Source organism: Salvelinus namaycush, chromosome 13, assembly GCF_016432855.1.
Source record: "Salvelinus namaycush isolate Seneca chromosome 13, SaNama_1.0, whole genome shotgun sequence".
Taxonomy (NCBI): Eukaryota; Metazoa; Chordata; class Actinopteri; order Salmoniformes; family Salmonidae; genus Salvelinus; species Salvelinus namaycush.
In genome coordinates, this window is record NC_052319.1 from 23,834,324 (window position 1) to 23,858,143 (window position 23,820).

At 41.1% G+C, this 23,820-nt stretch overlaps 1 protein-coding gene across 1 annotated transcript; it reads left to right on the plus strand.

Moving 5' to 3' along the window:
- Positions 1 to 8,054: 8,054 nt before the first annotated feature.
- Positions 8,055 to 23,068, plus strand: LOC120058348 (isocitrate dehydrogenase [NADP] cytoplasmic-like). The gene is made up of 9 exons (XM_039006949.1): positions 8,055 to 8,189; positions 10,285 to 10,412; positions 18,878 to 19,169; positions 20,105 to 20,207; positions 20,617 to 20,794; positions 21,059 to 21,210; positions 21,440 to 21,580; positions 21,777 to 21,939; positions 22,078 to 23,068. Exons 2-9 carry the CDS (start codon positions 10,291 to 10,293, stop codon positions 22,169 to 22,171), a joined length of 1,245 nt encoding a protein of 414 aa, XP_038862877.1. The 5' UTR covers positions 8,055 to 8,189; positions 10,285 to 10,290; the 3' UTR covers positions 22,172 to 23,068.
- The last annotated feature ends 752 nt before the right edge of the window (positions 23,069 to 23,820 follow it).

Genomic DNA, 23,820 nt, shown 5'->3' on the forward strand with positions numbered 1-23,820 from the left:
GAAATGCATTTATTAATGTCTACATTAGAGGAGAGGATTGGCAAACTCTGGTATGGAGGACTGCTCCTTCTCGGGAGTACCAATATGGCGGATGGTGGCTTCAAAACCTCTCATTGGCTATTACATAGCATCAGCAATACAGGCTTTGTACACATCATTGGTGCCAACCTACTGTAATAAGATTTTCACCCAGCCTGTATTGAAGTAGACCTCTGTGCCTTATAGCCTATTTTTAGTTATTTCTCCAATTGATTATTGGCTCAATACAACCTCTATGAGCTCTCAAAATATCAACCTAACATGTAAAGCTACTGTCAATTATTTTTCTTTTAATTAGCCTATACATTGAAGAATAGAGTTGAAGGAGCCTATATGTCATTAGACATTGTCCCTATGAAATTAAATGTGTTGGTAAAAGGGGCAGTCTGTAGTTCAAACAATAACAAAGCGGCTATCCGCCTCAAGCTGAGGGATGGGCTGGAGAAATGTAACCACTTAAATTCATAGACAGAATATGGATACAAGGACCAACAATCTATGATATAAAAATATAGTTTTAACCATTTGAGGCTATACCGTAAGTTTACAATTACATTGTTTATAAACAATGTAGTAAAGCACTTATATTTTGGGTTGTGATGGGGTAGGCGAGTTTAACTAAGTTCATGTGGCATTTAGAAGTTATATTCTTAAAAAATTAATGGATATTGGAGTATGGACGCTAAAAGGTGTTGAAAGCGTGACACAGGGATGCTGGTCCATGTTGACTCCAATGCTTCCCACAGTTATGTCAAGTTGGCAGGATTTCCTTTGGTTGGTGGACCATGATAGATGTTTCCCGATAGATACAGGAAACAGTTGAGTGTGAAAAACCCAGCAGCGTTGAAGTTCTTGACACACTCAAACCGGCGCACCTGGCACTTACTACCATACCCTGTTCTAAGGCACTTAAATATTTTGTCTTGCCCATTCACCCTCTGAATGGCACATACAGTGGGGAGAACAAGTATTTGGCACACTGCCGATTTTGCAGGTTTTCCTACTTACAAAGCATGTAAAGGTCTGTAATTTTTATCATAGGTACACTTCAACGGTGAGAGACGGAATCTAAAACAAAAATCCAGAAAATCGCATTGTATGATTTTTAAGTAATTAATTAGCATTTTATTGCATGACATAAGTATTTGATCACCTACCAACCAGTAAGAATTCCGGCTCTCACAGACCTGTTAGTTTTTCTTTAAGAAGCCCTCCTGTTCTCCACTCATTACCTGTATTAACTGCACTTGTTTGAACTCTTTACCTGTATAAAAGACACCTGTCCACACATTCAATCAAACAGACTCCAACCTCTCCACAATGGCCAAGACCAGAGAGCTGTGTAAGGACATCAGGGATAAAATTGTAGACCTGCACAAGGCTGGGATGGGCTACAGGACAATAGGCAAGCAGCTTGGTGAGAAGGCAACAACTGTTGGCGCAATTATTAGAAAATGGAAGAAATTCAAGATGACGGTCAATCACCCTCGGTCTGGGGCTCCATGCAAGATCTCACCTCGTGGGGCATCAATGATCATGAGGAAGGTGAGGGATCAGCCCAGAACTACACGGCAGGACCTGGTCAATGACCTGAAGAGAGCTGGGACCACAGTCTCAAAGAAAACCATTAGTAACACACTACGCCGTCATGGATTAAAATCCTGCTCAAGCCAGCGCATGTCCAGGCCCATCTGAAGTTTGCCAATGACCATCTGGATGATCCAGAAGAGGAATGGGAGAAGGTCATGTGGTCTGATGAGACAAAAATAGAGCTTTTTGGTCTAAACTCCACTCGCCGTGTTTGGAGGAAGAAGAAGGATGAGTACAACCCCAAGAACACCATCCCAACCGTGAAGCATGGAGGTGGAAACATCATTCTTTGGGGATACTTTTCTGCAAAGGGGACAGGACGACTGCACCGTATTGAGGGGAGGATGGATGGGGCCATGTATCGCGAGATCTTGGCCAACAACCTCCTTCCCTCAGTAAGAGCATTTGAGATGGGTCGTGGCTGGGTCTTCCAGCATGACAACGACCCGAAACACACAGCCAGGGCAACTAAGGAGTGGCTCCGTAAGAAGCATCTCAAGGTCCTGGAGTGGCCTAGCCAGTCTCTAGACCTGAACCCAATAGAAAATCTTTGGAGGGAGCTGAAAGTCCTTATTGCCCAGCGACAGCCCCGAAACCTGAAGGATCTGGAGAAGGTCTGTATGGAGGAGTGGGCCAAAATCCCTGCTGCAGTGTGTGCAAACCTGGTCAAGAACTACAGGAAACGTATGATCTCTGTAATTGCAAACAAAGGTTTCTTTACCAAATATTAAGTTCTGCTTTTCTGATGTATCAAATACTTATGTCATGCAATAAAATGCAAATTAATTACTTAAAAATCATACAATGTGATTTTCTGGATATTCCGTATCTCACAGTTGAAGTGTACCTATGATAAAAATTAGACCTCTACATGCTTTGTAAGTAGGAAAACCTGCAAAATCGTCAGTGTATCAAATACTTGTTCTCCCCACTGTATACACAATCCATGTCTCAAGGCTTAAAAATCCTTCTTTAACCTGTCTCCTCACCTTCATCTACACGGATTGAAGTGGATTTAACAGGTGACATCAATAACGGATCATAGCTTTCACCTGGTCGGTCTATGTCATGGAAAGAGCAGGTGTCCCTGTTATGTTTTGTACTCAGTGTATATTATTAATTTTAAATTCCAAAAATGGACGCACCAATCGCAGATTGCCCCTTTATGCCAAAATAATAATTATTTAACCACCATCTCTCATTTGCGTATTCTTGCACTTGTGCAGCCCAATCTTTGCCGTGTAAAAGTCAATGTAGGCTAGGCTTAAAATGCACAAGGCTAAGCCAGATCAATAAAAGCAGGGTTATTCCTACAGTGGAAGAGTTGTTTGATATATTTTTGATATTTCCTAAAGATTCTTCTTGCTGCATTTGCGTAGCCGATCATCGAAATTTTACAGTGGTAATGATAATGAATGACAGCCATCACCGCTGACACTGAATTAGGATACTAATCGACCTAGAACAACTGTGGTAGCACATATTTCCATATTCAATCATAATAGCTAGAGGTCAAGGATAGGGGAGAGAGACCTTGAGTTTAGAGAGTTGTAGCTCCCATGTATTTTATCCTTTCATTCATCCATTTTATTCCTATAATTTGGGTATTGGACACACAACAGAAATAAAAGGGATAAATGCTGGAGTTTCTTCAAGAGGCATGGATTGTTTAGCACTCAACTAAAATACAAAATAACTCTTGTGTTTAACAAGGGAAATTGGTTGCAGGTGTGCTCAGAGCATAGAGATGTATAAAGGACTGATGTTGTGATCTCTATACATCTCTATGGCACAGAGGTGCCTGCAGTTAAAGAGACAGTTCCCTGAAAAGTGAAATTAAAGGAACAGTTAACTAAAGTCTAAAGAAATGTTCACCTTTTCTACATACACATTTTTTTTCTTCAAAAAATGGAAGCTCCAATCACATTTAAGACTAAATAATTATTATTTAACCACCATCACTCATTTGCAAATTCTTTCACTTCTGCAGCCCAAACCTTGGCTTGTAAAAGTCCATGTCGGCTAGGCATAACATGCAATTTACCCACAAAACAATGCGTGTGTCGTTTTAATTGATCTGGTTGAGCCTAATAACACCAGGGTTATCCCTACATTGGGAGAATTGTTCTGTATTTCCTAAAGAGTCTTCTTACTGCATGTGCATAGCCTATCATCTCCGTTTTAGTGGTAATGACAGCCATAATCTCTGACACTGAATCAGGCTACTAATCGACCTAGAACAAGTGTAGTAGCACATATTTCCATATTCAATCATGATAGGCATATGCTTTCCTGGAAGTAGCAGGAAACAAGTGAAATAGTTAGTGTAATTGATCGTTAGACCTATATAACCCAATCCACACGCACATCATTATAATAGTGAATGTTGTAGACTGTGGGACCGCAAGACATGTTATCATTTATTTCAAAGGGGGTTTATTAAACCCTTCCAATTATTCATGTTGTCTATAAAACTATCCCCGATCCAGTGTAAAGAATAATAAAATAACAAAATTAAGTTTATACATTTGTCTGGGGACCCATCATATACTTTTGCTTAAACAATCTGAATTTACGGGTTTTACGCACCAACTAAACTTCTGGGAGAGCGCGATGATCCCCCTTTGATTGTCTAGCAACTTGTTCCCTCAGTTAATCACATCCTATCTAGCCAAATCACCAAAGGCACCCCACCCATAATGCACAACGTTGCACTCTGAAACGAACCCTCCCCCCACGCAATAGCAACGACACCGCCGGAATAATTGTATTTTCTAAACGTGAAGAAGGCAGCTCCTAACAGATTAGGCTACTTCATTTACAGAATGAATTTCGTTCGTAGACTACATATTCACAGTTATGCGTGACTGATGCCACTATGGGCCACCTTCTCTTCGGATTAACCTGTTACGCAATGTCTGCAGACGACGACAAGCACGGCGATAAAGTAGGAACGCCAGAATTATTTGATAGCACAGACAATCTATTATATTAACAAGATACTTCAGTGGCCGCTCTAATGATGAAAAAAATCGAAGGCAGTCCGGGGAGCGGCAAGATCAGGTGGGACAATTCTAGCCAATGAGAGGGCAGATACGCGTGTGCAACAGGCACAACGGTTTCCACTAGTTACCACAGCCAAAGTCAAAATTGGCTATATGGGTCATTCTTGGCCTCGGGTAATATTTCAGTCCCTCTGACTTTTTATATTATATTTCAAGTATTGTGTCACCAAAATGAAATGTTAAAATATTTGTATATAAATTGAAATGTCCAGTATAATGAATTGAAATAAATATACATTAATTTAAACTTTATTATTAAAATAATCGTATTATTTAACTGACACTAAGAATTGTGTCATGTCCCCCAGGCATTTCACTTAATTTTTACTTGGGAAATTAATATTAAAATGTGTACATAATTCATAAATCTTGCCATTAATGCAAACATATATTTGTGTTCTTTTGTTGAGAAAGCATTTTTATCAAATAAATGCATAAATAACTATTGATTAAAAATCGCACAATTTAGCTCTGGCCCTCTGTCTACAACCCTGTCACGCCAACCAAACTCCGCCAATAAAAATGGTCAGTCCATCCTTATGTGCCATCATTAACAGGAAGTGACATCATTCAACAATTTTCAACTGCATGGTACAGAAACAGGCAAGTAATCACATTCTTTTATATCTGTATTTTGTTGTTTTTTTAAAGTCAGGTGGGGATCGTCGATCAGACCAACTCAACCCCGTTACATTAAATAAAGATGGAAAACTAGTACTTATCAAAATTATACTTTAACCCATAAAAATGTACAATCTATTAATTTCATGCACATTATGTGGTCTCCTGTCCTTCACCACATGAGGAGCAGAGGCCATTTTGAGCCAAAAAAAACTCAACCCCGTCACGTTTCATTGTAACAGGGTTGCTCTAGATCCTAAACTACTCAAGGAATATAGTGGTTACATGTATATATTCCAAGGCACAAAGGCCCTCCTGCTATATGTAAACACCTCGATCCAGTGCTAGACTACCTTCAGGCCACACATCCACAAGTGTCTGTATTGCACTTTTTTAGGGGTGGGCCTTGCACACAGTATATGCAGAGGCAAATTCCTGCTTTTCACAACAGAATTACACAAACGTGGATTCAAAGCTGGTACATGTAACTTTTTTGAGTCAAGCCATGGAAAAGGGTCTCCTGATGGTGTGGGAGGAACGTTGAAGAGAAAGGCGGACAGGTTGGTGGCTAAGGGCCGTGATATCAGTGATGCACAGGAGCTTTACAAAGCTCTCCGTGAGACAAGCACATCAGTGAAGCTGCTCTTTCTGAAGAGTGCCGATGTTGAACGTATGATGGAGATGATGCCAAGCCCGATAAAAGCGGTGCCCTCCACCATGAGAATACACCAGGTCATCACCCTTGCTCCTGGTGAGCTGATGTCTCGTGATGTCAGCTGCCTTTGTTCAACAAAGAAGGACCTAAACTGTACATGCTTTAACTCACAGCACTTCAGTTTCAGGCTGCTCCAGAACAGCCAACCAATGAGGGAAATCCACAACCTGTGGACGAAATTCAGTGGGGAAATCCAGGTGTTCTTGGGCAGTGGTGTGTAGTGGAATATGATGATGACCTTTATCCAGGCATCATCCTCGGCACGGATTAAATGAGTGTACAAATGAAATGTATGCATCGTGTAGGACCAAACAGATTTTTCTGGCCTTCTCGAGACAACATCCACTGGTATCAGTTTGGTGAAGTCCTTGATGATTCCACCCCCACAGCGTGTGACATCCCGCCACGTAGAGCTTGAGAGAGATCTGTGGGCCAGACTCTCAGGAAGAAAACCATGAATGAATGAATATGGTGCTCCTGAGAAGGAGGATAGTCATGCTGACACTAGTGCTGTAGTTAACAGCTTTTCTAGCATTCTAAATGCCCTTGGAAAATGTTCCTACAGTTTGACGACACTTAACTTTTCTGATGAAACCTGTTGAATGTTATTAATTACCTTAATGTTGATGTTTTTATTTGTTTCAATATTTACTGCAGTTTGGTTAATAAAACCCAGATTATTTTAAATATATCTAATGTCCTTATTACATGGTTGCATACAATGAAATGCAATGTTTTGGGGTAAATCTTGGGAGGGATTTTGATAGTAAACTAAACTAGTTTATATGGAAACCGATCTCTTCAACGCCGTTACAGTATTCAACCCTGTCACATAACAACATTTGTTAAATAAAATGGTAAAGATTAATAAATATGAATTTAAAGTTTTCTGAGTTCAGTCTGAAATGTTAAGGACAATCCCAAAAAGATTAGATAGGTTAAAATTCTGAATTGAAAACATTTATTTAAATGATGATCCCACTGACACATAATGTGTCTATTTCAGGGTTTAATATAGCAAAATTCTGAGATTTTACATACATTTTATATTTATAACTGAATTGGTTTAGGGGACACATGAGCATTAGGTACATGCTGATTTACATAAGTATCTTTCAGAATCACATTGACAACTTCTATATTGTCTGGGACGGGGTTGAAAATAAATGGTTTCCATATCCGACAAAAATTGACAATAAAATAGCTTTAATGCCTGAGGTGCTAAAATATGTTTTCTTGAAGGTTTAATATGTACTTAATGTTGTGGGGTTTTCAGAAAACGCATTTATTCTTTATTTAAAACAATGTTACTGCAGCGCAAGAATGACTCCTATCATAAAAACATGAATGTGCTGTTTGGTCTTAAATTAAGTTTAGGCATAAGGTTAGGTTTAAAATCACTTTTTAAGAAGATACATTGTAGAAATGGGTGGGGTTTATGACTTTGGCTGTGGTGTGAAGACCAGGCACAATTTGATTTTTTTCAAAGTTACCAGGATTTCACGTGTCCTACTTATCAGTACACTCGTAACAAACTAATCATTACGAAACTTCTATTTGATCAAATAAGCCACGTAGCAATAAGCCCTTCATATTTTAACCAAATTCGACACTCATTGACCGCCATTCAAAAACGAATGACTTGGTGAACGAAAAACGCCACCTGCTGGACAAGACCGATTTCTGACCCAGTTATCCTTCTCGTTTAGCCCTTTGCTCTCTGGTGATAGCCTAGCAACTACATATTTTGAAATAGGTTTATTTGAAAGCGCATGAATGTCATATGACGCATTTTTTTGGTCAAAACCTCCCACAGATGATCTGATCTATAAATATACCGAATTTCTAAACAACTTGGTTATGAACAGGTTCTTATGTTGCAATGATTAGCATAGCACACACCGACCCTCTTGAACAAACACCTACCCGATACCCACCAATAAAGACGCGCCCACAGCTGTGGGGGTTACTTTATTGGCTGTTTTAGATTATACATCTCCGTTGATTGGTACAGGGAGTGTCTTTCGAGCGGGCGAGTGCACGGTTGCCGAAAAGGTTGACGCCTCTGTTGATACTTCAGGAAGTCGGTGTAGAACAAGACGTTCTACTGCTTCATCGAGTATTACTTGTTCAGATTGTGGTTCAGGTAGAAAACAAAGGTAGGCATTCATAACATCTTCTTATGTATTTCAGGAGAGTCGCTTATTATGCCTAAAAGCTTAAATGTGTGTTCTTCGCAAATTCCCATTGTGTTCTGCAACAGTAACCATTGTTGGACTAACAAAAGCTATTGGGGTCCTTTAAACCATGAAACCGCTACATGAAACGGGAATATACACTGCACAATGCATTGAAATGTTGCTTTCAGATCGTTTTAATGTAGCCAGAGATGTAGGCCTGTTGAAAATCAATCACAAGTGTGGAGCTTTGTTGTAAAGGATGATAATGACATCTCTTTTCACACCCGGCTCACACACATTCAGGAAGTAGAAAATCAGGATTAACATTAGGTAATTCAGACAGACTGTAACGTGAGATCTAAAGTTTATAACTTCGTCTAGTCTTTGCCAGTGTATCCCTATATTACTAACTCCTCCTCGTCATACGATGTCCATGTGTGTTTTCGTGTAACATTCTGCGGCTGCTCTTTCTGGGTCGAATGATGAAACATTGATACAAAGTTTTCAGAAGAAACAGTGTAGGCTATCTACTCCAAACTAGCACCAGTACTGCATTGTTGATTGGTTACATTTTATCTCCAGGGTTGTTGTTGGTCGAAGTAACTGAACATACCCTGCCTGTCATGTATCCCATGTTCACATTCAGAGAAATAGAAAATAGTTGTATAAATACATTTTGGTCGAGGTATTAGTTAGACTTGTGAAACTAGTCACCCAGAGTTAACTGCGTTCATGTTAGTCTGATTAATCAGGCTGTAATACACAATTAATTGGCCTGAAACTAATGCCAATATACCAATTAATTGTGTATTACAGCCTGATTAATCAGACTAGGTTCATGTTAGCGGCAGTAGCGGTGCATAGGTAAAATCACTAGGAAAGCCAAGCCATATTACAACCTATGTGTTGTAATAATTGCGTTGTTTGTTTTATAACCTGTTAATTCATATGCCTTGCGACCATGATATTCAGGCCTAAAGGCTGAGACAATAAGAAGACACAATGGCAGAATAAACCTTTTTGTTTTATCACAAAACCGGATAGCAATCTAGGCTACCTGGCTAAAATGCGTGAGCGCTAGGCTAATTTCCATTAATGGACAACTTTAGTTAGTTAACATTAGCCTTCTACATATAGCTACAAATTGAACTTCCATCCTCTCAGGCCAGGGGCACAACAATGTATGAATTAATGGTTGGATCAGAATGGTCCTTATAATCATTGGCCAGTACAGAGAATTAAGTAAAGTCCAAATCCCTAGCTCCATCCATGGCTAATTTAGAAAAGTTCCAATTTTAGCTAGCTAGCTAGGAGGACAACAACATAACCAATGGGATTTGATAGGAGTGACGCCAAAATCCAAGCCGGCTTCCGTTTACTTTTTTTGTTTGTTGGTGAGCCAGAACAATTCGCAGTTGAGCTCGCTCAAAGCTGATTGGAAAATGTTGTATACTTTTTTTAATCAATGGAAGCCAAATGCTTGCTGGCTTCCCTTGCCTTCAATGCTACGGGCGGCAACAATGTCATACTTGTTTGGACCAGATAGCATCAGATATATGGTCTACACGTAGAGAGACAGAGGGGCGCTATTTCGCTCGCTCGGATGCTTTCTCCTGTGAGTTACATTCATCCTCTTGCAAATTGAAGGAAAATTATTAAACAGAGAAACTAAAGATATGTATTTATTTTGTATATATTTGGGGAGTGGCGGGGCTGGCTTCCCTTGGCATCCATGAATACATGCCACTGGTAAGCGGCAGGTAGCCTAGTGGCTTTTGGGCAGTAAACAAAAGGTTTCTGGTTTGAATCCCCAATCAGACTAGGTGAAAAATCAGTAGATGTGCCCTTGAGCAAGGCACTTAACCGTCATTTCTCCTGTATGTCGCTCTGGATTAGTGTCTGCTGAAAGACTAAAATGTACATATAGCTGGCTAAAATGGCCATAACAGTATCACTCCTGAAATAACTTCCAACGCTCAAAAGGCTTGGCAGTATAGTCTCAAGCTTGCCAGTTGCCCCTTTCTTGTTACCATTGACTCTGACACTCTCTTCCCTTGTCTATCTCTCCCCCAAGTTCCAGATGTCTCAGAAGATCAAGGCAGGGTCGGTGGTGGAGATGCAGGGGGATGAGATGACCAGAGTCATCTGGGAGCTCATTAAGGAGAAGCTCATCTTCCCCTACCTGGAGATGGACCTGCACAGGTGAGTTATACCTGCTGACTGTATTCATTAGTGAACACCGTAGAAAAGCGTTTTGTAACTGGAAACGTCTTTCAATGAAAATGAGCGCTTCTTATTGAAGAAATTCACGTAGACCCTCCCAGTTCGGGGGGGGGGGGGGGGGGGGGGGTTGTTAATGGTGGGTGGGGGTAGAAGACTTGTCACACCAGACGAGCTTGTCAACACCTGCTTCAGCTCCTCTGTTATTCAGTTTTTACCTGATTTGTCGATACTCTCTTTTTCCTGGTCAGGTCACGTAGTCAGGAAAACCCATTTCCCTGTAATTTCCAGGAGTACACACAAGTGATGTGGAAATGCTGATAGTAGCTGTGCACGGCACTGCACTACGCTAACCCTTGACACTAGCACAATATCACCAAGGACACACCTGTGTGTTAGTTGTCACTGCATATTATTGCGCATTATACAACGGGTGGGTCTAATCCGGAATGCTGATTGGTTAAAAATGCATTCCAGCCGTGTCTATTCCACCAGCTAAATCTATGACGTTAAAATGCCTATTTACTGATTGCGCAATCCACTGTCTCATCAGCCCAGCCAAGCAATTTATAAAATTGATCTCCACTATAAAAAGCATCTGGACATTATCTCACATTTCTTTTAGACTAACATTTAGTTTTCAACAGTGGCGATTTGTATAAATCTTGCTGTCTGTCTCTCTGACATTTGCAACATTGTTTCAATATTTAAATCTCCAGCTGTCCCATGGTAATGAACGTGTCGGGACGAGACAGACAGGCAGGCAGTTTCTCAGCCAGTCGAAATCATGAATCAGCTGGCATCATTTTTATGGATATATACAAAGGAATGTCAATTGAAAAAAGGTCAAACGAAATTAAGTGCAGCTAGTTTGCAGTCTTTCCAGCTTCAGTTTGAAGTGATTGTGTTAGCTGTCTTGTTGACCAACTCCTCTGAACAACAGTGTCCTGACGAGTGAACAAATGTTGTATGCCAGACGAAATCACACCTAATTAGCTCATTGTTATGGATGTATCCAAATAAATGTCATTAGAAAACAGCTTAAAGAAATGCAAATGTGGCTACTTTACTGTTATTCTGTCTACACTTTTTGACGTGACTGTAAGTTAGCCGTAGTTGGCTAGCTAGCAAGCAAGGGATAAGAACGTTGCCAGCCAGTATGGCAATGGAACATTTAGAACAAACGACTGGGACACGTCCATAGATACAGAACAAAAAGACTGAATGACTGGGTCGTGTCTAGCAACCAAACTGATTGGCTTGGGTAGCAACCATAGATTTGTTTCTGGACTATATCTTGTGGAAGGATGAAATGTATGAATAAATTCATAAAAAATTACCTTTTTTAATGAAAATGTCAATCATTTGAATATGTTGGTAACCCGTTGTATAGAAGTGATAATACCCTTGAAGCCGGTGTTTGGAGGATATATTGTCACGGTTTGCCTAACATCACCTGTGCCAATATACCCTCCAAACACCGGATTCTCTGGCATTATCACTTAAACCTGTTTTTTATTGTACTCTTATGCTACCCAGTGTTAGATGTCTGTTCAGCATGTGTGGAGTGTTTCAAGTATTAGATAAGAGAGAAGTGTGCTTCTGTTGTGCTGCCCAGATCAAAGGGAGTTGGTATAATAATTGATCACTTGTATAGACAAATGCATATTCAAATTCTGAGGACAAGTCTGTCCCTAGGTGTAGCATAAAGACCAATGTATTATCCAAACCTGCAGACAATCTGATCACATGACATCAGCAGTCTACTGTAGTTGCTACTCTACTGACTGACCTAGGACGATCAAGAAAATATAATTTTCAAGATGTACAACTCTGGTCTGTATATCTGAACAGTTATAGTCTCATTCTCTAGTAACGTCCATTGATTTCCCACTCCTCCTTTTTGCACAGCCAGTATATGCCCTTTAGACTGTGGACTGATGACACACACACACCAGTGTTAATTTTGGCACAATTTATTTTTATTTAGTCTAGTCTTCTTTCATTAAGTCTTAGTCACATTTTTGTCATTTGAATATTGATTCAGTCTATTGTCAAAATGACAAACAGTGGGCCATTTTAGTCAACTAAAAGCCCTTTAATTGTAGTCACATCGCATATTTACTGCCTCATTAACTTACAGTACACATAAATCACTGACTTCCATGTGCACAAACATATTTTTATGCATTACATTCTATCGCATGATTCTCTTCCCAACAGCCAAATTGGCAGAAGAACACATTACTCAGCAGCAGATTGAAAATGCCCCCTTGACAGGGCTCCAGACTAGCATTTTCTCCTGGTGGGATTGGTGCCAATTATTTTTTCAGTTGGCGGCACCAGCCCATGATTTGGTTGCACCAATTTCCCCCGCGGCATCACACCATATAAAAAAGGTGTTATCACATCATTCACAGTGCTTTAGACTGTGTAATATACTACTGAGGTGGTAGGCTATTCAATAAATAAGTTGTTTCATCTAACATGTCCAAGCAGGAATGCATGATTCACTCGGAATGGCCGATCCATGCTTCCTATCTTAAAGCCATATCAAATATCTTGGTTGTAAAATAGTTGCTATTGAGCTCAATATTAAGAGATGACAAATAAAATAAAAAATATAGCCAAAGAAAGTTGAGAACAACAGTAGTTGGATCCAAAGCTTTGTATTTCCCACAATTGCATTTTGAAATGTACAATCAGAAGCCTTTTTTCCCCTCTCCCAGGGCGCACATCCGGGGAGAGAGAGGGGCTCGCTCATTATTGAAGCAGGCCCAGGAGCTGGGTAGACTTTCATTAAAGGAATTGTGAGGATAATGCACTTTACTGTTTGACCAAATCATGGTTTTATCTGAAAAATAGGACGTTTTGAAACGTTTGATTAATGTGACCCTAATGATGATCAGCTGGCACTGATGCAACCAAGTCAAAATGTGACTAAATGTTTGCAGTCTGGAGCCTTGCCCCTTGACATACTGTAGCTAAATTGCAATCAAAGTTCTGTCAAGTAGTGGTCTGTTAGGTTGGAGCAAACTAACTAGCTAGCATTATAAATATTTTATTACCTGAACATATACGGTATATTGGGATGGTGCGCTTTCAGATTTCTCTTGAGGTTGGTAGTATTTTCCCCAGTCAACTTGTGGGTGCCAACGCTGTCTACTCCAGTGGTGGAAAAAGTACCCAATTTTCATACTTGAGTAAAAGGAAAGATACCTTAATAGAAAATGACTCCAGTAGATGAGGAAATTCACACAGTAAAATAGCACTTGAGTAAAAGTCTAAAAGTATTTGGTTTTAAATATACATAAGTATCAAAAGTTAAACTTATAAATCATTTCACATTCCTTATTAAGCAAACCAGACAGCATGATTTTCTTATTTTAATGTATACTCCAACACTCAGACATCATTTACATACAAAGCATTTGTTTTTAATGAGTCTGCCAGATCAGAGGCAGTAGGGATGATCAGGTATATTCTCTTGATAAGTGTGTGAATTTAACATTTTTCCTGTCCTGCTAAGCATTCAAAATATTACAATTACTTTTTGGGTGTCAGGGAAAATGTATGGAGTAAAAAGTACATAATTTTCTTCAGGAATGTAGCAAATATAATATGTAGGTAATATAAACTCATCAAAAAAAGAAACGTCCTCTCACTGTCAACTGGGTTTATTTTCAGCAAACTTAACATGTGTAAATATTTGTATGAACATAACAAGATTCAACAACTGAGACATCAACTGAACAAGTTCCACAGACATGTGACTAACAGAAATGGAATAATGTGTCCCCGAACAAGGGGGGGTCAAAGTCAAAAGTAACAGTCAGTATCTGGTGTGGCCACCAGCTGCATTAAGTACTGCAGTGCATCTCCTCCTCATGAACTGCATCAGAATTTGCCAGTTCTTGCTGTGAGATGTTACCCCACTCTTCCACCAAGACACCTGCATGTTCCCGGACATTTCTGGGAGGAATGGCCCTAGCCCTCACCCACCGATTCAACAGGTCCCAAACGTGCCCAATGGGATTGAGATCCGGGCTCTTCGCTGGCCATGGCAGAACACTGACATTCCTGTCTTGCAGGAAATCACGCACAGAACGAGCAGTATGGCTGGTGGCATTGTCATGCTGGAGGGTCATGTCAAGATGAGCTTGCAGGAAGGGTATCACATGAGGGAGGAGGATGTCTTCCCTGTAACGCACAGTGTTGAGATTCCCTGCAATGACAACAATGATGCTGTGACACACTGCCCCAGACCATGATGGACCCTCCAAATCGATCCTGCTCTAGAGTACCGGACTCGGTGTAACGCTCATTCCTTCGACAATAAACGCGAATCCGACCATCACCCCTAGTGAGACAACCGCGACTCATCAGTGAAGAGCACTTTTTGCCAGTCCTGTCTCGTCCAGCGATGGTGGGTTTGTGCCCATAGGTGACGTTGTTGCCGGTGATGTCTGGTGAGGACCTGCCTTACAACAGGCCTACAAGCCCTCAGTCCAGCCTCTCTCAGCCTATTGTGGACAGTCTGAGCACTGATGGACGGATTGTGCGTTCCTGGAGGGATTGTACCTGTACCTGTCCCGCAGGTGTGATGGTCGGATGTACCGATCCTGTGCAGGTGTTGTTACACGTGGTCTGCCACTGCAAAGACGATCAGCTGTCCTTCCCTCTCTCCCTTTAGCGCTGTCTTAGGAGTCTCACAGTACGGACATTGCAATTTATTGCCCTGGCCACAACTGCAGTCCTCATGCCTCCTTGCAGCATGCCTAAGGCACGTTCAGGGAGATGAGCAGGGACCCTGAGGATATTTATTTAGGTGTTTTTCAGAGTCAGTAGAAAGGCCTCTTTAGTGTCCTAAGTTTTCATAACTGTGACCTTAATTGCCTACCGTCTGTAAGCTGTTAGTGTCTAAATGACCGTTCCACAGGTACATGTTTATTAATTGTTTATGGTTTATTGAACAAGCATGGGAAACAGTGTTTAAACCCTTTACAATGAAGATCTGTGAAGTTATTTGGATTTTTAAGAATTATCTTTGAAAGAACGGGTCCTGAAAAAGGGACGTTTCTCTTTTTGCTGAGTTTGTTTGTTTTATTTATTTATTTGTATATATATATATTAATCTCCCCCAAAAATACTTATGTATTTTTACTTAAGTACTTTACACCACTGGTCTTCTCCCGTGGAAACGTTGCATTCGGTCTTGTTTGAATCGACACAATAAGTACAGTGGCTCCAAAAGTTGCCCCCTTTTCTACGGGGAGCTTGTGCCGTGCACCGGGAGAGTAGCCATGGTGTGTACCTTATTTGCATCAATGATGTGTTTCCGCCAGATTGGAGAGCTGTTCAATCTCTCCAAAAACTCTTGCCCATTCCAATTACTAGTCAGATTTTAGTCACAGAGATAATTTAGTCTCATTTTCGTCAACTGAAATTAAAAATAATTTTCATAGAGTTTTTTCTGGGTCTATTTAGTCAGTTCTCGTCTAGTTAATTGCCACTGAAAATAGGTGTAATGAATATTTTCATTATTTTTGTTGACAAAATTAACACTGACACACACACACACACACACAGGAGTTTAGCTGCAGTGCAGTTAATATCACAATTCACATGACCTCACCCTCTGTCCTAACTCAACTTCAAAACTGAGTTTTGGACCGTTAAGTTAAAGGCCCGGAATAAATCCATAAGGTCGGTTTGTAAGAGCTGATTTCACAATATTTTCAGTATTAATGCAAGAAGATAAGGTGTAATAGTAATTTATATAACCAACAGAGCCACATGAGCACAGTCAAGTCATGATACAAACCTCCAAGTGTTCCAAACCCATGACCTAACCTCTGTCATCACAAATGTCCAGGGAATTTTTTTTGTAATTTAAAAAATGTATCAAATTATGGCATCTGTGAAGTTGGTCAAGCAAGAATGCCTAACTGATAGCTTGAGGTGGGGGGGTTTCTTGGTGGGTTGTGTTATTCCTGCTGTCTCGGTTTCTGTGTGTCTGTAGGGCACCCTCATTAGTTTCAAAAGTTTTAGGAATGGATTCATTGTGGTGTGGGTGGGGGATGTGGGGTGAGTGGACGGGTCATCTTGGTCAATCCCTCAGACTGCATAAACAGCCCTCTCAGGAGGCAGTGCAGCTTATCTCCATCACACACAATTACACAAAGCCTGTAGTGCTGTTTCACACCGTCTCAGAGATTGTGTGTGGTGTTTCACAGTGACATTGTTACACCTCTACTGTGTGCTGATCTGTGGTTGTGTGTCCTAATATTTCTTATCTAACGTACAGTATTTCTGTGGTGCAGCACATTGTTGTAATACTAGGCTACGGGCGAGAGGAGGGGAGTGGAATGAGAATCTGAAAAACTGGATGAAAGGTAGTTTCTGAAGGCCCAGTTTCCACAAGGAAAGGCCTACAAGCAAATTATGGGTATTTATGCTTAGTCTTGTCTTTTTGGAAGTACGAGTGCACACAAAGTTCTATTTTTGTGGGGTGATGAAACTGGTGTTCCTTCCTACACTACCTTGTTTTTGTGAGCAGAGCATCCCCATCCCTTGCGAGGATGTGTTGGGTCTTTCAGAGGAGTTTTTTTTTGTTTGCATCTTCTACAATGCCTTCAGAAAGTATTCACACCCCTTGACTTTTTCCACAATTTGTTGTTAATAAGTGGGATTAAAAATGATTTTAATTGTAATTTTTTTGTCAATGATCTATACAAAACACTAATGTCAAAGTTGAAATGAAAAGGGGGAAAAAACACTAATATATCTTGATTTAGATAAGTATTCAACCCCCTAAGTTAATACTTCACCTTAGGCACCGATTACAGCTGTGAGTCATTCTGGGTAAGTCTCTAAGAGCGTTCCACACCTGGATTGTGCAACATTTGTCCATTTATTAATTCTTCAAGCTCTGTCATATTGGTTGTTGATCATTGCTAGACAACCATTTTCAGGTTTTGCCATAGATTTTCAAGTAGATTTAAGTCAAAACTGTAACTCGGCCACTCAGGAACATTCACTGTCTTCTTTGTAAGCAACTCCAGTGTAGATTTGGCCTTGTGTTTTAGATTACAATCTCCCAATGTATGATGGAAAGCAGACTGAACCAGGTTTTGCTCTAGGATTTTGTCTTTGCTTAGCTACATTCTGTTTTTTTTAAATCCTGGTAAAACACCCCAGTCCTCAACGATTACAAGCATACTCATAACATGATACAGCCACCACTATGCTTGAAAATATGGAGAGTAGTACTCAGTAATATGTTGTATTGGATTTGCCCTAAACGTTACACTTTGTATTCAGGACAAGTGAATGAATTGCTTTGCCACTTTTTTTTTTTCTTCAGTATTACTTTAGTGCCTTGTTGCAAACAGGATGCATGTTTGAGAATATATTTTTATTCTGTACAGGCTTCTTTTCACTCTGTCAATTAGGTTAGTATTGTGGAGTAACTATGTTTTTTATTCTTCCTCAGTTTTCTCCTATCACAGCCATTAAACTCTTAACTGTTTTAAACTCACCATTGCCCTCAAGGTGAAATCCCTGTGCGGTTTCCTTCCTCTCCGTCAACTGAGTTAGGAAGGATGCCTGTATCTTTGTAGTGACTGGGTTTATTGATACTCCATCCAAAGTGTAATTAATAACTTTACCATGCTCGAAGGGATATTCAATGTCTGTATTTTTTTTTCCATCTACCAATAGGTGCCCTTCTTTGCGAGGCACTGAAAAACCTCCCTGGTCTTTGTGGTTGAATCTGTGTTTGAAATTCACTGCGCGACTGAGGGACCTTACAATTATCTGTATGTGTGGGTTACAGAGATGAGGTAGTCATTCAAGAATCATGTTAAACACTTATTGCACACAGTGAGTCCATGCAACTTATTATGTGACTTGTTAAGCACATTTTACTCCTGATCTTATTTAGGCTTGCCATAACAAAGGGGTTGAATAATTATTGACGCAGGACATTTCAGCTTTTCATTTGTAAAAATTTCTAAAAACATCATTCCACTTTGGGGTATTTTGTGTAGGCTACTGACAAAAATGTAAACCGAAAGACTTTGTTTCCTGGGTCCCATGCTGCTTTGCTACAGTGTGGCTCTGTGAACTGGTAGAGCAGGGGACTCCATGGTGAGGTGGTTCAGTCATCTGAGGTAGCGGTTTGGATTGGGAATCCCCACTGACTTCATTATAGAAGGCTTAAAACCAACATAAAAAAACACACTAATTATATCAGAATTAAATATGATTGTATCATAGTATAGCCAACTGTAAAACAAATAATATAATGTCAGATTAGTTTCACAGCCCAACGCACTTTTCATGGCATTTTCCCTCCCATGAAACCTGCATGTAACTAAATTCTACTTTCTCCCTACCCCCTTCCCTGCTCCTCTCTCCTGCTACCCTCCCTGCACTTCCATCAGCTACGACCTAGGCATGGAGAACCGCGACGCCACGGACGACAAGGTTACCGTTGAGGCGGCGGAGGCGACGCGACGATACAACGTGGGCATTAAGTGTGCCACCATCACGCCGGACGAGAACCGGGTGGAGGAGTTCAAGTTGAAGCAGATGTGGCGCTCGCCCAACGGAACCATCCGTAACATCCTGGGAGGCACCGTGTTCAGGGAGGCCATCATCTGTAAGAACATCCCCCGCCTGGTGCCCGGCTGGGTCAAACCCATCATCATCGGCAGGCACGCCCACGGAGACCAGGTAACCTTACCAACCGTTCAGCAGTAGAACCCTTACTAACCATTCATCAACCCTTCTTTACTCCATGCACCCCTAATGAGTCTCTCAAGGTCGCTCTCTAGGCCCTTCTTCGTCCCTCGCTTCCTTAAATCTACCATTTCTGAAGGTAATTCATTACCTCAAAGGTGGAAGGATGGATGCTAGGCCGTAGGTAGACGACACAATGTGTTTATTAGTTCCTTGTATCTGTTAACACGTTTTCAATGAAGGGAGATCTTGTACACCAGTCTCAAAATCAGTAACCGACCCAGTTGATCACATGTTAACTTCATGCCGACTAGAGCTGTGGTTGTCAGGCCTGCTCACAGGGAGACAGATGGGCAGGCAGGGGCCTGGTGTTGTCGCTGAAGGCTCAGTCAGTCACTGATTAAATGGATCTGTTGCCCTTTGGACCATGATGTTGACACTTGTCTCCCTGGATCAAAGTCTCAAACTGCTACATCATTCATACTGTACAGCAGCTAGAGGATAATAGAACATGTACGTGGCACCATGCCATAGTTAATATGCTCAAATGACAAATGAGGTGAGCGCCAGGTTGGTTACTGATTGTTGAGAATCGTGTCACGTTACGGCCTGGATGCATGATACATGTTTTGTTTTACTGCTATTTCTCGATTTGCTTTTTCTGTTGCATCCACACTCCTGATTGGTAGAAGCCATTCGGAACAATGTTTCATATTAGCCCAATATACAACAGCATTGTAACCTGTCATCTATTCATAAAGAACTGTTAGCATATCCCCCTGAGACGCCCTTGGAGAGTGGGGTCACAACCAGGGTCTGCCATTATTACCTGTTGCACCAGACAGGGGGTGGCATTGCTGTTTTTCTCCACTAGATGGAGTCCTGTCTGTATTACATCTATTGACCTCTCCTCCTGCCTCTTTTCACAGTACAAGGCCACAGACTTTGTAGTACCAGGGCCTGGGAGATTGGAGATGAAATTCACACCCAAGTCTGGGGAGCCAATGAACTTTGTCGTCCATGACTTTGAAGGTAAAACAACATGTTTACTTGTCGATGAAAATATATCTTTGTTCTTGTATAGGCAATAATGTCCAGTACAGATTGTGTCCCTTATATAACACTGTGTTAGTCAATATGATGTACCCAGGCTGGCACCATAGGCTATCTTTACATTATGTTTGCAGTGTAAATATTACAAAATGAGAATAGCGTTATCTGATTTAACTCTGCTTGTAGGATAAATCAGCCATGGACCTCCCTTTCCTGAACATACTCTTGACAAACCTTGAACTTTGATTAAGGTTGGCTCCATCGTTCTGTTTGAATGAGAAAAGGCTGTCTTAATGAGGCTGTGTGTGTGCATGCATGTTTCTTTGTGTGTGACTGTGTACCGTATCTACATGAGAATGATGCATGTGTCTTTCTCTCTGTCCTCCAGGTTCAGGTGGTGTGGCTCTGGGGATGTACAACACAGACAGCTCCATCAGGGACTTTGCCCACAGCTCCTTCCAGATGGGCCTGGTTAAAGGCTGGCCTCTGTATCTCAGCACCAAGAACACCATCCTCAAGAAGTATGACGGACGCTTCAAAGATATCTTCCAGGAGATCTACGAGAAGTAAGACTGCCTAACCTCAGAACATTTAATCAAGTCGAGTAAATCATTATTGTCCCTACTGGCAATATATTTTTCAGGAAGTAGATCATACACATGAAACATGATCATTATAAATAAAGTATGGTTGATATATGGTCAATGGCAGGCAAGCCCCCCCCAACTACCATGCCTCTTTTCAATGTATGGCTCACAAGTTTAGAATGGACAGATTGAGGTTTTGGTGTGTAAACCCTGTCCTCAGACCTGTTCCTGTGTGTGTCGCAGGGAGTACCGCTCTAAGTTTGAGCAGAAGGGGATCTGGTATGAGCATCGTCTGATTGATGACATGGTGGCTCAGGCTATGAAGTCTGATGGAGGATTCATCTGGGCCTGCAAGAACTACGACGGAGACGTTCAGTCTGACTCTGTAGCACAAGGTGAGAGAGTCTACATGTGTACTACAGTAGCTAGCTCTGAGGGATAAACAGTATCACGAGGTGAGTTACTGTTTAGCTAGGCTTTCTGAATGAAAACAATGTCATTGGCTACATTGCTATATTTCTCACCTTAAATGTAGGTTTTCAAGGCAGACTATACACTGTATTCTGATAGAAATTTAGTTTGCTGTTAAGCACTTTGCGACTAATGTATTTGTGTGTCCACCAGGCTATGGGTCCCTGGGTATGATGACCAGTGTGCTCATCTGTCCTGACGGCCGTACAGTAGAGTCAGAGGCTGCCCACGGTACAGTAACACGCCACTACAGACAGCACCAGCAGGGCAAGGAGACCTCCACCAACCCCATTGGTAAATAACACATAGATAGAAAGGAAAATAGAACATATTGTATCTCTATGACTGATAATACCTGCTCTTAAAACCTCTAGTCTAGCTTCTTCCTTTTCACTGTTTTTATATCTGAATGTACCAGCCAAGAGAAATAAAGGCAATACAAGGACCTAGGAAAAGATTTCCCTTATGTGTTGTGGTCGTGTGTGCGCAGCGTCCATTTTTGCGTGGTCGCGGGGGCTGCTGCACCGGGCGAAGCTGGATGACAACGCAGAGCTGCGTGTGTTTGCTGAGGCCCTGGAGGTCGTCTGCATTGAGACCATCGAGGCTGGCTTCATGACCAAGGATCTGGCTATCTGTGTCAAAGGCATGGCAGAGTGAGTCACACACACACACACACACACACACACACACACACACACACACACACACACACACACACACACACACAGTAAACTTGATTATGAAACTAGACTGATTCAAACTTTCTTACTTTTCCCCTCCTCCTTTCTTAGTACCAAACGCTCAGACTACCTGAACACCTTTGAATTCTTGGATAAGCTGGCGGAGAACCTGAAGATCAAGATGTCCAACCAACCCAAACTGTGATCTCCTCATCTCTCAATTACACACACACACACTGTTGACACCCGGGACTATGGGTCCCAAGCCAACACTAAACCACTGACGGAGGGACTGTTTGACCCAGTACTGAATCAATCATTCCCATCTCCAGGAGTCTGTCTGCTAAAGGAGATTCCTTGTCCAGGAGGAGGGGATGTAGGCTGAGCTGAGGCCCCTCCATTGATCATTCACCACTATAGCAAAGCCATATCTTATGGTAACACTCATCCAGTCTAAGTGTCCTGAATCTTAACTTGAGATCCATGAGCATAACTCATGTTTATCATGATTTTAAGAAATCTGCGAGTTAAGTGTGATTATCCAAGTTAGGATTCTCGCAAGTATGATATTATGACTGTCAATAACATCACATACAGATGGTTCCAGAAATCAGACTGGACACAGAGTCAGTAATATATTTTACGATAATTGCACTGTTTTTTTTTTTTATGATGACGTGTGTGTTTTTAAGTGTTGTCAGTCAGTGATCAGTAATAGTGGCTTGTCCTGCCTGAGTTTGTCTGAGGGTTGTCTTACCCTTGTTGCCTTATTTGTTTTATGTCAAGTAATTGAACTCAGTGTCACACATAATATATTCCATGATGACTACTGTGGTAGACGAAAGCCTGCTTGATTTTTGACTATGTTGACTTTGATTCACACAAAGGTGTTAGCATCACTTACTCCTTATGGATGGTTGTGGAAGGGGTTGTTGTGGGCCTGCTCGTTGTCTTTGTGTGTATAATCCATAGCGTAACACTTTACTCCTCAAATACAGAAACCAGTGTCAATGTACGTCTGCCAGTATCAGGGGTTGTTGGTTTGTACTCCACGGTGTGTGTGGTTAGAATATTAACTCAATAAATATTTTATTTTATTGTGGTCTTGTGCTTTTAGTTTTTCTTGTCTATTACCCCATTGATCCAAATTTTAAAAAAGAAAAGAGAACTGTTTATCTAGCTCCACTATATCTTACAAGAACAGCTTTGGAAGTTTGTAGAAATATAATTTTCCTCTTAAAGTTTGCCACCAGATGGTGCCATAGTAATCCATGTGACATTGTCATGATTGGTTGTCGTGACGATGTATGTGCATATTCCTTTTAACTGCTCTCAAAACTCTGAAGATAATGGTAGGTTTGCAAAGTAACACTGGGTACAAAGCAGTATCCGTGTAATCATACAAACCGACAAGACTACTATTAATGTACCCGTATCATAGGCTGTCAGATTGAATTTGACAACCTGGACTGAGCCATTACTCAGTCACTGAAGTGGAATGAATATATCATCTGTAGCTTCTTTAATTTCACGCAGAGATAAGATAGACAATAGGCTATTCATATCCAATGTATTATCAGTTGCAGCACGACATCCCTATAATCCTAATATATCACTGTATGGATGACTGACTGGGTGATGCATCCACATTGGGAGTATAGGCCTACAGCAGTGCACTGTCCTCATACACACTCAGGGACACCCTTGACATGATTAGCTTTTTGCACCAGATGGCATCCACTTGGTTAATCCTAGCGGAAGCTGAGATGGGTGGTTAGATAGACACAGAGGAAGGGAAAGCAGAGGCACTTGGTTCTCTCCATCGGATGTCCAAGGTTTCCAAAAAGGTATCAG

Coding starts and splice junctions, on each gene's coding strand:
- LOC120058348 (XM_039006949.1), top strand. CDS start 10,291: ATGTCTCAGAAGATCAAGGCAGGGTCGGTGGTGGAGATGCAGGGGGAT. Junction 19,170..20,104: donor GGCACGCCCACGGAGACCAG/GTAACCTTACCA, acceptor CTCTTTTCACAG/TACAAGGCCACAGACTTTGT. Junction 20,795..21,058: donor TTCCAGGAGATCTACGAGAA/GTAAGACTGCCT, acceptor TGTGTGTCGCAG/GGAGTACCGCTCTAAGTTTG.